The 17397-nt window shown below is 41.9% G+C and overlaps 1 protein-coding gene across 1 annotated transcript in view; it reads right to left on the minus strand.

The window, feature by feature from the left end:
- The window catches only part of DNAH5 (dynein axonemal heavy chain 5), a 335447-nt gene that overhangs the window by 305840 nt on the left and 12210 nt on the right, over positions 1–17397 (minus strand). The window contains exons 2-8 of the mRNA XM_078785114.1: positions 13406–13540; positions 12717–12801; positions 12410–12576; positions 9150–9368; positions 4432–4998; positions 1114–1683; positions 934–960 (exon numbers count right to left, since the gene is read on the minus strand). Of these exons, the coding sequence (XP_078641240.1) occupies positions 934–960; positions 1114–1683; positions 4432–4998; positions 9150–9368; positions 12410–12576; positions 12717–12801; positions 13406–13540 (1770 nt within the window). The remainder of the gene's footprint in view (positions 1–933; positions 961–1113; positions 1684–4431; positions 4999–9149; positions 9369–12409; positions 12577–12716; positions 12802–13405; positions 13541–17397) is intronic.

A 17397-nucleotide genomic window follows, 5' to 3' on the forward strand; every position in this document is an offset into this window, starting at 1 on the left:
TACATATATAATACTCAAGAGTTATTTCTCATTCACAATGTCAGAAGTTTCAACAGTCATTCTCTATGTCTTCTTCAGACTCAACAACATCATGACTGCAGTTTCTGCATGTAATGCCATTACAGACTCCACAGGCCGAGATGCACGTGACCCCATTCTTCTTGCAGCTGCATCGCCGGTTGCTGCAATCTCCATGACAATTACAGCTCGTGAACTGCAATAGCTCCTCAGGAGCCGTGGGGTCCAGTGTTGGAACTGGCTCATACCCATGCACACCTATTGTCCATCCATAGTCACTGGGGTTCAGAGACATGCTCTGTAGAAGGATCCAGTCCCGGGTCTGCAGGTAGGCACGGAGTGAATGTTGTGCAGCTGCACCCTCTGTTGGAGGTAGAGTCTCTGGTTTGATCACTCCTGCCGCTGCCTTCCTTGAGAACATGTTGTACCGAATTTCACCCAATGTAGTATCTCGTCCATGGTAAATGTACTTGAAAATCGCAGTACCAGCTGTTTCCTTGGTGGCTTCTGTGTCAAGGAAGATGTCGATGTACTCAGCCGCGTCCCCTTCGCAAAACCTAAAAAAAAGCACCAGGTCTATGTCAAGTAAAGTATAATGTAAAACAGAAATAAAATAATTATTATTTTAAACATTTATACTATGATGACAATGATTATAATTATAATTATTATTAGTATTAGTATTATTTGCCGACGTAATAGTAGTATTATCATTATTACCTGGCAAATAGTTGTTTTCCCATGACCAGCGATTGCAGAAACCGTATCACACCCCGTGAAGGCGTGACAGAAGAGCAGGTAGCTCTTCTGTGTTTCGGAGAGAGATTCTTTGATCTTTCGGACGTCATAAGAGCCGTTTGATGTGGTTAAGAAGAGTGGATGGTGGCTGTCTGAGCTATGGTGCACCAGCATTACCAGCACGTCTGCATCTTCTGCCCGCACCTGAAAATATAACAACATGTACAAAGCATAATGAACCGTTCAAGAACAGATTTAACTTTTCAACAGTGTGAATTCTCTTATTTTTAAATTACCCCATCTCCCCCCGGGCTCCATCCAATAGTTATACTAACTGAAGACACAAATGGTACTGACCTCAACAGAGCCATCTGAAGCAGCAGCCAATGCCTCTCTCACAATTGAAGTGTCAGCATCATTGTCACACTGCTCCACAGTGATGTGATGTTTTCGGAAGGTTGAAGAGAGAAGGTGGATGAGCTCACTCTTGTTATGAGTTTTGTCCAGAAACTTTGCTCTTGGGGTCCAGTTGGACATATCCGGTCGAATCTGGAGATTACAGCAGGAATTCTTGGTACGCCGGATGTGGTCGTGATCTTTTGGTGATCTGCTGTTGCCATCAAAGACCACAATGATCTTCTGGGAGCAGCGGCCCAGATACTGCATGTAGCTCAGGTAACTGTTGGCGATCTCCTGCCAGGTCTGACGTTGTTCCCACTTCACCATGTAGACAAGCCATCCGCCATCAATTACGAGGGTGCAGCAGGGTTGGTTAGTCAAGTCAAGTGGATCAGTTAACGCCTTCAGGCTTGTATTTGAAAAGTCTGCCTTGTTTGCCTTGTTCATCTTCTGATCTTTGTTGCTGAACAGGGACAATGGGAAGGGAGTCAGCTCATACTGTAAGCTTGTCTCAACTGTCATATCCCGCTGGGCGAAAATGATCAGTCGGTTGAACAACTTCAGTGAGTCAAGGTGAATCTTTTTCTCGTTGACCAAGGGAAATTTTCTTAGTGATGACAGGGCTTTTATCTTTGACTTGACATCCATGGTCGACGTCACTGACTGTCCATCCAGCTTGATCTGCATCTCCATCCCAACTTCAGCTGCTCTCTCAGCATTGACTGCGTCATCTCCAGTGCTTGTGAATCCTGTTGAGAAAGACACGAGCAACTCCTTGTCTCTATCGTTGTCGAATGGCTTGATCTCCTCAAACCATTTTAGGACAAGTTCAACTGCCTCTGCATCTCGCTTCATCTGTGTCTTGGCAAGGTCTCTGTGGACTGGAACATGTTTACTGACGTCCTCTTCCATCCGCCGGTTGACATCAGACAGGTGACTGAGGGTGAGCACCCAGCATTTGTGGCCACAAAAACTGTTTCTCATTCTTCCTCTGCTCAATCCACCTTGTGACTTGGCTGCCTTCATTAATGTCTGCTCAATGCAAATGTCACACCATGTGCCGGACCACTCATGACTTGAGTAACGGACAACGTGGTTCCCGTGGGCAGTGAGACGTTCTAAGGTGTCTTTGTAAGCAGGCAAAGTTTCTAGTTCCTTCATGAGTTGACAGTACAGCCGTGCGCCCTTGGCATACTGATGATGGCCTGCAGCGGCAAAGATGTGAAGCATCTTGGTAACAATGCAGGACAGATGCCCATTGTGGTCTGCAAGTCGCTCGGTTCTGATAAAGACCTTGATCACATCTACCATGTGGTGGTACTCCACCCAGAGTGCAGGTGTTCTTCCTCCTTTTGCAAGTCGTTTGAAGGTTTCTTCAAACCTTTGCTCAAACACTGGCACTACTGGGTCTGAGTGTCTGGCTCCCATCTTCCCATCAGCCACCTTCTCCATGAAGGTCTTCATGTCACCACGCTCCTCCTCAGTGAAGGCAAGTTTCATGATGTGTTGATAGATGGCTGCATCGATGAGGAGGTGAACACGGATTGCCTTGTCAAAACATCCTCCATCCATGATGTGGTTGGCTGTCGTACTTCCAGGATAGATCAACTGGATCACATCTAGTAGTCCAGAATCTTCCATGATGTTACCCATTGATCCAAGATAAGACTTCAGCAGGTGAAAACCACCCAACCTTGGAATGACGGGTAGATTTGCCTGCTTTATTATATTCACAGCCTTCAGCCAAATCGGAAGATCAAAGGTCACTATAGCGACCCCAGCGCGCCGTATGCACTCTTTCAGAGTGGTGAAGATGGTGTTGAGGTCATTAGGGTCTCCTTCAATAACTGGGAGGAACTCGATCTGTGTGCTCTGCTTTGCATCATTAGCATGGATTCTCTTCATCCAGCCATTCCAGTTGGAGTGTGGGAACTCAGGATCGTTGGCTTTGATCACCCACCCCGCTGCCCAGAGTGTGTCACCTGGAGTGAGGAGTGGCTGATCATGAGCCAGGGAGGAGGAAAGCTCAACGAGGGGGAGAAACATGATCGCGTTCGTTCCTATCTGTTTCCTGCTCGTAAATGGAATAATCTTTACTTCAGTTCCTCTCAGGATCTTAGCTTTGTCGAGTGCCTTCAACTTCACCTGGGGGAAAGCTGCTGTTGTCTGTGGATCTGGCAAAGGTGGTGCCGGAGAGGTGACTTCGATCCAACCCATTGAGTGAAAGGGAGTGTTTCCGTGAATAGAGACAATGTTTAAATCTATATTGTCTCCAACAAACTGAGTGACTGCATTGTTTGTTTCCCCAACCTCCATAAAGACCACCTGATCATTACTTGACAATTCACTTTCACTGGCTGGCACTTTGGCTGTCATCACTGATTGATCCTCAAGCGCAGCATCAACCGCAACCTCATCATTGATCTGTTCATCGGTTTCCTCCACAATGGTGTCAAGAGTGCCAGAAGTATCTGGAACATCATCTCCACTCCTACTATTAAGGAAGCAGTATTTGTAGTTTTGTGTCTCCGTGTAAGACTCAGTGTATCCCAGCCGGTGGAACTTGTTGAGCATCCATTTTGACCCAAATCTATGATCAAGTTGTATGGCAAGCCCCATTTGGTGTGGCAATACTCCAGACCGAGGTCGACAGGCCTTAATAAAATTCTGCCCCCAAACGGCAACTCTTTCGTCTGTCTTGACAATCGGTCTCAAGAACATCTGAAGGCTTGCAGGAACAAGTGTCAGCTGACTATCGATGTCAGTCATACTGTGTGTGGTGGGGTATGACTTTGGACCTAAATCAATCAAGGCAATATCATTGGATATGAACTTGAGTGCCGTCTTTATGATCTGAGTCTTCTCATCTCCATGGTCAAGATTAGCATAATGCACTCGCAGAATATTGTTGGTGCCATCTTTGAGACAGAGTACATCTGCCCTTCTTTCCTGTGTTGTGAAATACAAGGTGTCTTCGTATTTCTCTAGAAGTTTTATCTTTAGCCAATGCTTTGAATAAGAAAGGCTCTTCTCTGGTGACTGATCAAACTCCTGCAGCTTTTCATGGACTTGGTCCATGTTCATTACCCCATGCTCTAATTCTGAGTCTAACCATTCGCAGAATTCAATAAAAACTGCCTCTCGCTCCTCATCAATACTCCTCTGTCCTCTCTTCCTTTTTCCTTCCTCATCAGTCTTGGACAAACTGTCACCTCTCGCAAACATAAGTTTGCATCGCAAATGGTACAGTGTTTCTTCTGCTACCAAGTCGTTGATCCCTTCCAGGCGTCCAGTGACTTCAGTGCCCCAGTCATCCCCGCGACTCCGTGCTGTCTTCAGCAAGCTTGCCTTCAGTGTATCTGCAGTCAAATTATCTGGCACTCTGGATTTCTTTCTAGCTTGTGCTGGATTATTTTTGTAGAGCTGGGCTGGTTGGTTGCAAAGAATGCATACATCCTTATACAGGAGGTCAACTGACTGTGATCTTCTAGAACTGCAGCCGGTTGATGAACTGAACTCACAAGTAGTGCGTCTTCTCTTCAACTTTGATGACTCTTTCTCTGCCTTTGATGCTTGAGCTGACTTCTTGGTGGTTGCAACAAAGTTGTTGTACAGATCATTTTTACACTTCTGGTGGTACCTCAGTTTTCCTTCCTTTTGAGCCTCCTTCATACGTTCCACAACAGTAACATTTTCGACAGTTTCTGCTTGTTTCAATAAAGTTGAGTATCCCTTTGGAGTTGCCTGTATGAGCCTTTCAGCTGGTGTATCCGAGCGTGCACAGATGAAGCAATTGAGCACAGGTGGAGTAACGTCTTCATCCATATTGCTAGACTCCATGTCCTGCAAAGTAGAAAATGAGATATATTTAGAAATTATTTTTCCACAAAGGAGTGTCTGTGGTGAAATATAAATGTTAACAATCAACTCAGAATCATGAAAAACCCTTATTTGACCCTTCATAAGTTACTTAAGGGCCGATTTAAAAAAATAAAAATTCTCGAAAATAATTTTTCGGTACCCGAATTCAACAGCTTTTTTTCTGGGTTTCCCACGGGAGTTGACCTTCAACATTTTAACACATGTTATTACACACCTTTACAAACATATTGGTGAAGAAATGTTTTGGTAACAATTTAGTTAACAGATTTTCATATGTTTCCCTTACTACGAGTTTGAAGATGTAAAGCAAAGTGCTGAAACAGGGATACAGTAAAGATGATGCCAACTGTGATTGCAGTTGTGGACCCAAGACTATGAAATGTCTCATGAGAGGCGGCATGGTAGATGAGGCAGGCTCATCAACGGATCTAGCAGAGGCTAATGACACAGCCCTTAAGTGTGTGGATCAATGGCTGGCAGGTGTTTGATGGCAAGAGATGAATGAGAAAAGGGTACGATTTAAAGTCACGTGATATTCTTTACGTGTCGAGAAAGAACAATAATAAGGGTGTACCTGTATTTCTGCAAAAGCACGAGAAAATTAACTGGAGGTTCCAGGGAACCTGAACTCAACTGGTCTATATCAATATGGTTAGAATATGCATAATAGAACCAAACTATATAGTTTATATGTGCTAAAAATATATGACAAAAATTGATTTCAATATGGCCGCCCTGCCACGCCCATGTTTGGGCGTGCAACGCCCAAATGCAATCCCAAACTAGTTTATGTCTTAAATATGCTGCACAACAAGTTTCATCAAATTTTATCAATATTTGTGACTTTTAGAGCATAGACGTCGAATTGTTTACAGACGACAGATGGACGACGGACACTGGGTGTCGACAAAAACTCAGCTGGACATATTCCAGTTGAGTTAATAAAATTGATTGGCATTCAGGGAAATGCTCACTGACTGGCCGTATAGCTTGGTGGTATGCACACTTGCTCAGAAGCGGGTGTGCGTACCACAAAGCTTTCCAGCCTGGGTGCAAATATCTACCCAGCTATAAACAGCCATCCTGGTGTTTCACTGAATTTGGATATCCCATCTGCCAGAATTAGTTGGACATTAAATACCCACAGTGTCCTTCCTCAAGAGTAGGCAAGCTATCGCGCTGGCACCCTCAGCAAGTTCTAAATTCCTGCCGCCTTCAGATGAATTGTCAAAGACGTAGGCCAAAGACTTCCCCCTTCTGACCTCACAATTAGTTCAGGATAATTGGGGCCATGAAAGTAGTAGTTGTATGAATATTATGTCAGAGCCCATCAATACTAACATTAATATATACTAGGGCATGCCCGTACTATATATATATCTAAAATTATATCCCCCCCCTCTATTTACATGAAATGGTTTGGTCCAAAGCGAACGGCTTGCGAGTACGGTGACAATCCCCCCCCCCCCCTCTATTTACATGAAATGGTTTGGTCCAAAGCGAACGGCTTGCGGAGTTTGGTAAAGAAATCGCCATAGCTCGGTAACTACTTGTCCGATTAATATGAAACCTTGAAAAGGCACATCCTCGGGTCCCCAGCAATATACCTGGCAAGTTTCAAGTATATCGGACCCGTGGTTGTCGAGAAACAGCGGTCACAGACAAACACACAGACACACAGACACACAGACATTCACACAGAGATTACTGGAATTATAGATAGACTAGGACATGCCCGTACGTGGGTGCCCGTACGTGCGTGCAAAAAAGCATGCGTGCAAACAACAACAACAAAAAAAAACTTTGAAACCACGTGGCAGTAACGACCACAGAACCCCCCCCCCCCTCTATTTACATGAAATGGTTTGGTCCATTCGCAACGACCACAGAACCCCCCCCCCCTCTATTTACATGAAATGGTTTGGTCCAAAGCGAACGGCTTGCGGAGTTTGGTAAAGAAATCGCCATAGCTCGGTAACTACTTGTCCGATTAATATGAAACCTTGAAAAGGCACATCCTCGGGTCCCCAGCAATATACCTGGCAAGTTTCAAGTATATCGGACCCGTGGTTGTCGAGAAACAGCGGTCACAGACAAACACACAGACATACACACATACACACACACACACACACAGAGATTACTGGAATTATAGATAGACTAGGGCATGCCCGTACTATATCTATATCTAAAATTATATCCCCCCCCCTCTATTTACATGAAATGGTTTGGTCCAAAGCGAACGGCTTGCGAGTACGGTGACAATCCCCCCCCTCTATTTACATGAAATGGTTTGGTCCAAAGCGAACGGCTTCGGAGTTTGGTAAAGAAATCGCCATAGCGTGCCCAAACGCGCAGGAAAGCGAAAGAATCGCAAATTTAAGGAAATGCCCGTACTTCCGTAAGGAAGAGAAAAGAAATGAAAAGGAAAAACATTCCAAACCGCGAGGGAAAACAACACGGCACGTCGACACAACAACGTGTCCTGTGATTGGCCATACGTCGCTGCCAGTAGCTGCCCCCAAAAAAAAGCTTTCACCGTCCGGCGACTGAATTTAAGGGGAAAAATAAAACGCTCTTCGCTTAAAACAACGCCCTTCGCTCTGACTGAATTGGGACAATGTTTTTATGTTTTTAATTGAATTACTATCCGTAATGGCGCACGCTCTCACGGGAGCTCCGGAAGGTCGTATATCGCAGTTACGATGAATCGCAAGTTAGTTTTTATTAGTTTTAAAACATAGTTTAACGCCAACATAGCGCCAACATAGTTTGCAAACGTGAAATAAATGAATACGCTCTCAAATGTGCCGTCCGAGGCAGAGTCTGTTCGCCACGTTCGGCACACGTGATAGCTCGCTGCTCTCTGATTGGTTGAATCGTTTTTTGGACATAGCTCGGTAACTGCTTGTCCGATTAATTTCAAACCTTGAAAAGGCACATCCTCGGGTCCCCAGCAATATACCTGGCAAGTTTCAAGTATATCGGACCGGTAGTTGTCGAGAAACAGCGGTCACAGACAAACATACATACAAACATACAAACATACAAACATACACACAGAGATTGCTGGAATTATAGATAGATTAGTGTCCATCTAATATATAAAGCTCAACTAATGTTCGTTTGTTTGTTTATTTATATATGCTTCAAAACCTAAAAAAAAACCTGTTAAACCAAATCCAACCAAATATTGCATGTTTCCCAAGGGTACCCCAAATATTGTTTCTGTTGGTGATGGTGGTGATGTCGAAATCTGAGTGAGTCATTTTCAAAATGTTTCTTTTCATTCATTTTAAGCAGAGGTTCAAACCAAATCATCCAACACAAAGCGTCGCAGCGAAACGAAAGTGATTTTTGCTCATGCCATGTATAAGCAGCAAGGATGGTTGACGAAGGTGATGTTAGCGGACTTCCCAGCAGATGGATGATGACCTCGGGCAAATGATAGGGTGAATAAAGGAGAATGTATATGAAGTACAACATGCTGTCTTTTGATTAAAGCCGTCAGCAAAGTGATGGGTACTCTTGTTAATAAAACTAAACAAAGGAAGATTTAATAAACAGCAATTCTTCCACCAGTTTTACACTTATTTAAACAGCACTCTTCTATTAAAACTGTGTGAGTACTCTGCTGCCGTTGCATCAGATACCCTTCCTCTTCTTCACATAAATCCAAGCGATCCTCAACAAACCAATATAAATGGTTATTGGCCATCAGAACACTGTACAACGTATTCCTAGCAAAACTGCATTACTATGTGGTTGCATAATTTCGTTTTGCATCACATGATAACAGTGCTACCTTTTCATCGAAAGGTCGCAGTGATGTGATTTCTGTGAAACATACCCTAGGCAACTTGCAATAAAGCTGAAATCTCAAGGCAAAGCAAAGCAGGTTCTTTTCATCCATTGTGAAAAACAATAGGTGTTGGGCCACCTTAGTATTAGAGCACAAAAAATAAAACACAGGCTGACTGTGTGACTGTGACTGACTGTGACTGACTGTGACTGCTGACCGCCGCCCGTGCGCAATTATAGCAGATTGAAACGTTCTTGCTTTAAAACAAGTTTGCAAGCTAAGAGTGTGACGTTAACAGCTATAATTGGACCTGTTCATTGAGGCAATCCTGAGAGAAAGCCAGAACCTCCACAAAACTCTCCACAGCCAACAGGAAGTCTCGACATGCAGTGGCTGATCGAGCGTCGGACGACGAATCCCATGCATGCTGGTTGCTGCGGATGGCTGGTACAAAGACTCGAGCCAACATGTCCTGCAGCATCCTCAGCAAACCTCCAGCTCCAGCATCTAGAATGCTTACATTCACCTCCTGGAACAATTCACATAACTCAAACAGGTTTCAAATTTTAGCCGTAAGAAATGGGGCTGAGATAAACATCAGCTTTGGAGAACATCTATATATTATATACAGTCGGACCCCAACATTCGTGGAGGATACGTAATGGGAAAATGCTGCAAATGTTGAATCCGTGAATGTGGGGGCATTGTTTCGATGGAGAAAGGGGGGACAAGTTCCTGGCGGTTTGTGATTCATAAGGAAAAATACAAAAATCCGGTGAAAAAAAAAAAACACGAAATCTGCCCGCGAAAAACCGCGAATACGCGAAGAATAGGGCTGCCAATGGCAAAGCCAACCGCGAATGCACTCACAAAAAAACCGCAAATGTCGAATGGAGTGGTGTGGAATGGTTTACATGTACCGTACAGATTCCTATGCGTGCAAGATGCTTTTTGAACTGTTATGTGCACAGCTGGTGTGGGAAATGGTTTAAGCGGGACAGGAAATGGTTTTATGCGTAACGCGTGGAAGATGCCTTTAGAAGTGATGTGCGCGGCTGGTGAGAAATGTTTTCATCAGGGAAAATGTGAAAATTTTACGAGCCGGACCGGAACATGAATGCACATGATTACAGTTTTCATTCAATTCTTACAAATAAAATTCCAAAAGGTTAGCTCACTCTTTTACTGCGAGTGTCATGTTACTTTATCGAAAATGAAACATTTGTTTAGATTTCATCTTGTGTGGTTGCCAAAGAGCATCTTGATCCCAGAAGTAGTTGCTGTTTTACTCCTCAGAGTTTAAGCTTGAAAGATGATACAGTATTCTGTATTATCTTATGATGATAGATGTTGAGTTTGAATTGCAAAATTTTAAATGTACTGATATCACAGCCTTTTGTTAGAATTTCATTTTATTTTATATTCAAAATAAAAGTTCATTTTTACCTACGTTACATGAACCAGCCTCGCTGATTGGCGAAAGATTTACACCACATATGACAGTGTAGATATATATATATATATATATATATATATATATATATATATATATATGTTGTTACGGATGCGGATAAGATGTTACTGGATTTGCCGAGCAGATGGCCACCGCGCCCGAACAGTTACCCCGACTAACCCGATTCCTGAATGTTGGCCAAAATCGCGCCACAGATATTCAATAGGGAAAAGACAAAGGCGACACGGATGTGAAGAAGAAGAAGGAGACAAAAAGGGTTTGAAATACGATTATTATTTATTACTATTTACAGGATTGAAAGAAACCAAGGAAGAAGGAAAGATAAGAAAATAAAGCAGAAAGAGGGACGGACCAGAAAGACACAGTGAAAATACTAGCTTATCTATTACAGTCTTACTTAACCCAGGACAGAACAAACGAAAGACGGACTCACACGGGGAATTGCAGAGTGGATTGGCTGGAAGGAGGTGGGTGGCTGGAGGGGGAGGAAGGCACGGAGCTTGATCCCGCATGGGACGTCGGGCTGGACCTCGATGGCCGCCGATGCCACCGATCCTGTCGTGTGCGTGGGGTAACAGGTCGGAGCTGCTTGGTGGAGCCAACGCTGCTGGTGGGGGACCTGGCGTGACGGGTTCTCTCTCCCTCTCTTGGCTCGCAGGACTCTCTTTTTGCTTGTCTGTGTTCTGATCTCCTCCCTCCTCTACTCTCCTGGGGGCATCTCCCGTGGGTTATATAAGCCTCACCCTTGACCCTTTTGCGAACCTCCCCCAAACGTTCTCTCTCCGCCCTCTAAAGCCAACCCCTCGTTCTGGGTTGGTCGGCAAGGGCTGGTTCACTCCTCCCCTCTATGACGAGGTGGAGACACGCCCTTCTTCCCCGACCTTACCTCGTGGCTAATGGTGGTTTTGGGGCGATTCGAGCTAGCCCCAGCCAAAGGGCAGCAATGGCGAATGAAGAAAACCGCCCAAATGCAGTTGGCAATTGCAGCAAACCTGGCAAACCTGGCACTTTGAAGATGCCATGTCGGAGGGATCTACTTTATTTAATGCAGTGCAATGGAGTGTCAATTAATGGAAGACACAGCCTTACACTAATACACATAATAAGGATATAACTACTGAACAGGGATATATGGTGTCCTTCGTGTATGTTTTATGGAATTAACTATGGGAACGCCCTTTGACCTTTATACACAGACTGGAGGCAGGAGGGTCCAGAATAAAGCAATAATAAAAAAAACACAATAAAAAACACAATCCTCATATCCACAACAATATATATATATACATTAATCATGTTTAAACTAAAGGAATCATGATACTTAAAAATAAACATTAATTAATTAGTTAATTAATAAATCAATCAATCAATCAATTAAAACATTAATAAACATTAATTAATAAACATTAAATAAAAATAAACGACAGGCATTTTAAGGCCATTTTCCCTGCGAGAGCGGGGTTAAGCCAAAAAGAAACAGATATATAATTAAATAATCACTTGCGGTTCCCGATCAAAAATAGATGGTAAAATAATGATGTAAGAAAACAAGCAACCCCACTCCCCATGTCATATCCCATCTGTAATCGTAATCTTTCTCTTTCTCTTTCTCTTTCTCTCTCTCTCTCGAGTTTGTGATCATCTTTGTGAACCAGGCTTTTTCCAACAGAATATACAAACAATATTAACCTGAAATCTCTACCCATAAGTAAAAAGGGATAATCAACACAGCACCAAGTAAGTCCTTGAGTGAGCGGGAATTTTTTTGCACCGGCGAAAAACCATGAATATGCGGTACAGAAGGCTGCAAATGTAGAAGCAGGTTGCATTTTATCAACCGCGAATACGTGGAACCCGCGAATGTTGGGATCACGAATGTCGGAGTCCAACTGCACATAAAATAGTGGAAACTTTAACATTTAAAACCCCTATTATACACTCTGCCCCATTTATTATTTCCCTCCTTCCATCCTCAACTCACCTTTTCCTCTCTCTAACACCCTCGCCCTTCATTCACATCATTTTTTAGATGTATTATAAGTAACTAATAATGCAATTAAACGAATGATGAGACATACATCCCAAGTTAAGATTACCTTGTTAATATTCTCCGAGCTGATGGCTTTATCAGGTCGGGTCCGGATTAAAGTTACACAAGTCCCGTGCAAGACCACATCAGTCAGTTCAGGAATGAAAAGGCGTGGACGTCGAAATTTTGCTCCTTCCAACCAAGCCTTGGAGGTCAATTCGATTTTGACAGGCCCTGCATTGCCAGATGTGAAACTAAAGTGTGAAGATAAACTGGTGTGACCAAGACAAAATAACATTTGCTTCGTCTTTGTTTAATCAAGAGTTAGTTTGGTGCTTTACCAGCATTACAATTTCAAATTGTTTTCTGCTTACCTGGTTTAGAAGGCTCTGGATCTTGATAGAAGAACAATAAATGTGTTGAACCTCCAGCAATGAAGAACCTATCCATTTGTTCAATCTGTTAGTGAAGGAAATCAGCAGGTCTGCATCAGTAAAAAAGAAAAACAACTAATCGCAACAATGTACTATCAGTGTATTATAGAACAGGGTGAAAAAGACAAAATGTCATAGCCCCCGTGGTTTTAGTTATTTTGCTCTACAGAGTCGGCCATTTTTGGTTGGATTACAAAACAAAATATTCTGCATATGTATACTCTCATTTGTTGTCTTTGTAGCAAGTTTGAACTAAATCGGTCCATGTATGTCCGAGAAATTGTTGGGGACGTATTCAACATTTGGGTTTTTTACAACTAAAATGGCCACCAGTCAGCCATGTTTGATCACATCACGAAACAAAATGATGTGCATATGTATACCGTCCCCAACATATGTGTTGTCTTTGTGCCAAGTATGAACAAAATCTGTCCATACTTGTCCGAGATATGGTTGCGGACACACGGACAGACAGACGGACGGACGGACGGACGGACGTTCAAGACCCAATCCATAAGCCCCCGTTTTGGACAAAGTCCAACGGGGCTCATAACTACACGTATTAACAGCTGATATTCCCGGCCTTAATTATGCATTGCATGCATACCCTTTCTGCAGTTGTTTCTCACCTGGGATCCCTCAAGGATTGCATCTTCGGCTTCACCCTCAGGCAGCCCCAAGTAGGCTGTTACCGTGCCAAGCACACAAGCATGCCGTGCATCCAATCTTGCACGTTTCCTCTCACGATCCTCTTTAACCCACTGCTGCTTCCATACAGGCATTGGACAAAACACAAATGCAGATACTATATCTTATACCAACTCAAGCAAACATATAGAGTAAGAAGGGAGGGACAAGATGTTCCATATATATATATATATTTTTTTGTTTGTTTGTTTTTATATATATATATATATACACACACATCAGTATATCATCAGTCCCTTAGGACTGACTGGATGGCCGAGTAGTACACACATTTACCTTCAATATGTCAAGCCTGGGTTAGAATTCTGACCCAACTATAAACTGTCATCCTGGTGCTTTACAGGCGGGATGATTCATTATTGCTTGTGCCATGCCTCAGATGGACGTTAAACTGGCGTCCCATTTGCCAGTATTTGTTGGTGGGTGTTAAATATCCCATGGTGCCCTTTGTGAAGAGTAGGCGAGCTATCGCTGACACCATGGCCAAATTCCAAATTCCTGTCATAATCAACAGAGGGCATTGTATCAGCGGCACAGCTGTGCTCTCAGTCAATGATGCTAACATACGAACGAAGAAGATCAGTCCCTTTATTCAGTATACTGAACATTTTTCCTTTGAAGTAGCCTATTGTACCATCAGCCAGGGAGGAAGATGTGGACGTTCAGGATACTGAATATATACAACCATGATTAAAGATACTAAACCAGAATAAGAACATACAAGCAGGATCAATAGGCTACTGAGGATATCAAATACAGAGCTGATGCAGTATGCGGGGATCTTGCCCAGCTCAACTCTACTAAAAGTTTGTGAGATACCATTCAAAAACAAAGTATTTTAAGAGAAAGCACAATAATTCAGCCATGTCGAAGTTCAAACATTAAAAAAAAACTTTCTGAAAACTTTCTTTTCCAAAATGTGTGCATCCACAAGTCTGAGACACTGCAGATCAAAGCGCCCATTCGCATCTCAGCTGTTTCTACTCTGTAACCATGTCTCACTTCACCAAAGCTGGTGATAAATATTTGCCAACCTACGCATCTTTTCTATTTTCCTCCCAAAGACGCCCACGGCCCTTGAGTAAGAACACATGAATGGGACATACTTTAAGAGCAGCAATCTGGCTGTTGGAAATGACCAACCGAGTGGGGAGCTTTCCTCGCTGCTGCACATCCTCCTCAAAAGCCATCCAGCACCAAACACAGCAAGAGATGAACTGTCCAGATCTGAACCTCTTACCCAGCAAAAACCCCACCCTCCTCCCTGCTATCCCCACCACACCACCCCACACCCCTAATACCAGGGCAACATGCTTGAGTTGTTCATGGAGGAGAATGCTTGGGAATGCTTTCATTTACAACCTGCAAATGTCAGTGTTGTTGCAAAATACCGGCTTTGTTTCCCCAACCAATGCATGAGTCGTTGCCTGGCGTCAGAGTATGAGAAAACTTAGAAGCTACAAACCATTTCACTTGTGTATGAACAATGGCTAAATACACAATATAAAATAAAGTTTTATTTGATTTCGTGGATAAAAAAAAAGTTGTCAATGTACTGAAAAACAAGCCCAAAATATTATCCTAAAATAATAACCCAAAATAATAAATAGTGATGTAGAAATGTCATTTTACCAAACTACTATATACACCTGATATACTCATGTATATTCATTATATCAGCGATAATATTCACAAGTTTTACAGTTCTTGGGAAGCACCCTATTTCAAAGCAATACAAGGAAATCATGAAACATTTTGGTACCGGAGAGGACAAGTTGGCCCATCTTACCTCTGCATTATCCCCAATGCAGTATCTGCATTATCTCAACAGCGTGAAGCCGAGCAAGGTGTGAGGCAGGAGCACCAGCCCAGAGGGGGGAACAGTATTCCATTGAGCTGTGGATGAAAGCCTTGTATGTGGTGAGGAGCTCAGGTGTGCCAAGGAAGGACTTCGCACGACGGAGGATGCCCAGTCGGCGACTGGCTTTGGAGGCCAGCTTGGAAATGTGGTTTTCCCAAGAAAGATCATGGCAGATAGTGAGACCCAAAAGCTTGAGCGACAGAACTTCTTGGAGAGGATTGTTGAGAAAGTAGATGGGAGGGTTGTCCAGTCGGTCCTTTCGGAGAGACATTGTAAGAGTGTGGCCCAATTAATTAATTACTTATTTAATTAATCAAATTTCCTTTCTCTTCTGACCATTAACTCAGGCACCTTTTGAGTTAGGAAGCTGACATTTGGACATGCCAATGACCAGGTGATTTGGCTGCAAAGGATATTTTTGATTTATTAATTAATCAATTAATCGATTAATTATTTAATTATTCGATTAATGACAAAAAAATTGTTTTTTTTTAAGTTACAGATTCTGATGAAATAGTGGTAGTTTATGTGTTCTCTGACCAAATTGATTAATAATTTAATTTTTTTATGATTATTATTTATTTATTTTCATTATTAATCATTTATTTATTTTCTTTCTCATTTGGCCAATATCTCAGGCACCTTTTGAGCTGGGAAGCTAATATTTGGACATGAGTGACCAAGTGATGTGGCTATCAAGGATATTTTTGATTTATTGATTAATCATTTCATCTATTAATTATTTATTGATTAATCGATTAATTATAATTTATTGAGTAATCAATTAATTATTTAATTTTTTATAAATGACTTATTTAATTAAATTTCTAAAAGATACATCTTCGGATGAAGCACTAGTGCTTTAGGTATGCTATTAGCCAATTGATTATGAAAATATTTTGTGATAATCTTTTATTGATTTTAATTATACAATTAATCAATCAATTAGTGTACACCTCTCCCTCCCAATGCAGCCTCAATGAGCTGCACTGCGGTATTGCCGGGCGCCGGAGGCGCCACGGCAATGCCGCGCTGCAGCATATTTAATTATTTGGCATGGGGCATACTTGTATGTATGTATGTATGTATGTATGTATGTATGTATGTATGTATACAAGTATGTATGTATGTACTTGTATGTATGTATGTATACTTGTATGTATGTGTACTTTGAATGTATGTGTACTTGTTGTACACCGCTCCTTTCCTATGCCACCTCCAGGCATTGCAAATCGTCATTGCCGGGCACCGAAGGGGGCTTGGCAGTGACGCACGCTGAAAGAGAGTACTCAGTTTTCACTCTGGTTTCTTGTTTGTTTGTTTTCTTGTTTCCTTGGTTGTCCGGACGATATCTCAGCCATCCTTTGAGCTAGGAAGCTGAAATTTCGGCACAATAGTGAGCAAGTCCTTTGTCAAAAACGGTATTTTTTGTTTTTTGATTAATCAATAAATTGAGGAGTTATTTAATTATTAGCGATTAATTCAGTACTTATTTAATTAATCAAATTTCCTTTCTCTTCTGACCATTAACTCAGGCACCTTTTGAGTTAGGAAGCTGACATTTGGACATGCCAATGACCAGGTGATTTGGCTGCAAAGGATATTTTTGATTTATTAATTAATAAATTAATCGATTAATTATGTAATTATTTGATTAATGCCAAAAAAAAATTTAAATTTAAAGTTACAGATTCTGATGAAATAGTGGTAGTTTATGTGTTCTCTGACCAAATTGATTAATAATTTAATTTTTTAATGATTATTATTTATTTATTTTCATTATTAATCATTTATTTATTTTCTTTCTCATTTGGCCAATATCTCAGGCACCTTTTGAGCTGGGAAGCTAATATTTGGACATGAGTGACCAAGCGATGTGGCTATCAAGGATATTTTTGATTTATTGATTAATCATTTCATCTATTAATTATTTATTGATTAATCGATTAATTATTTATTGAGTAATCAATTAATTATTTAATTTTTTATAAATGACTTATTTAATTACATTTCTAAAAGATACATCTTCGGATGAAGCACTAGTGGTTTAGT

This window comes from Myxine glutinosa, chromosome 9 (genome assembly GCF_964187855.1).
Source record: "Myxine glutinosa chromosome 9, kmMyxGlut1.1, whole genome shotgun sequence".
NCBI classification, from domain to species: domain Eukaryota; kingdom Metazoa; phylum Chordata; class Myxini; order Myxiniformes; family Myxinidae; genus Myxine; species Myxine glutinosa.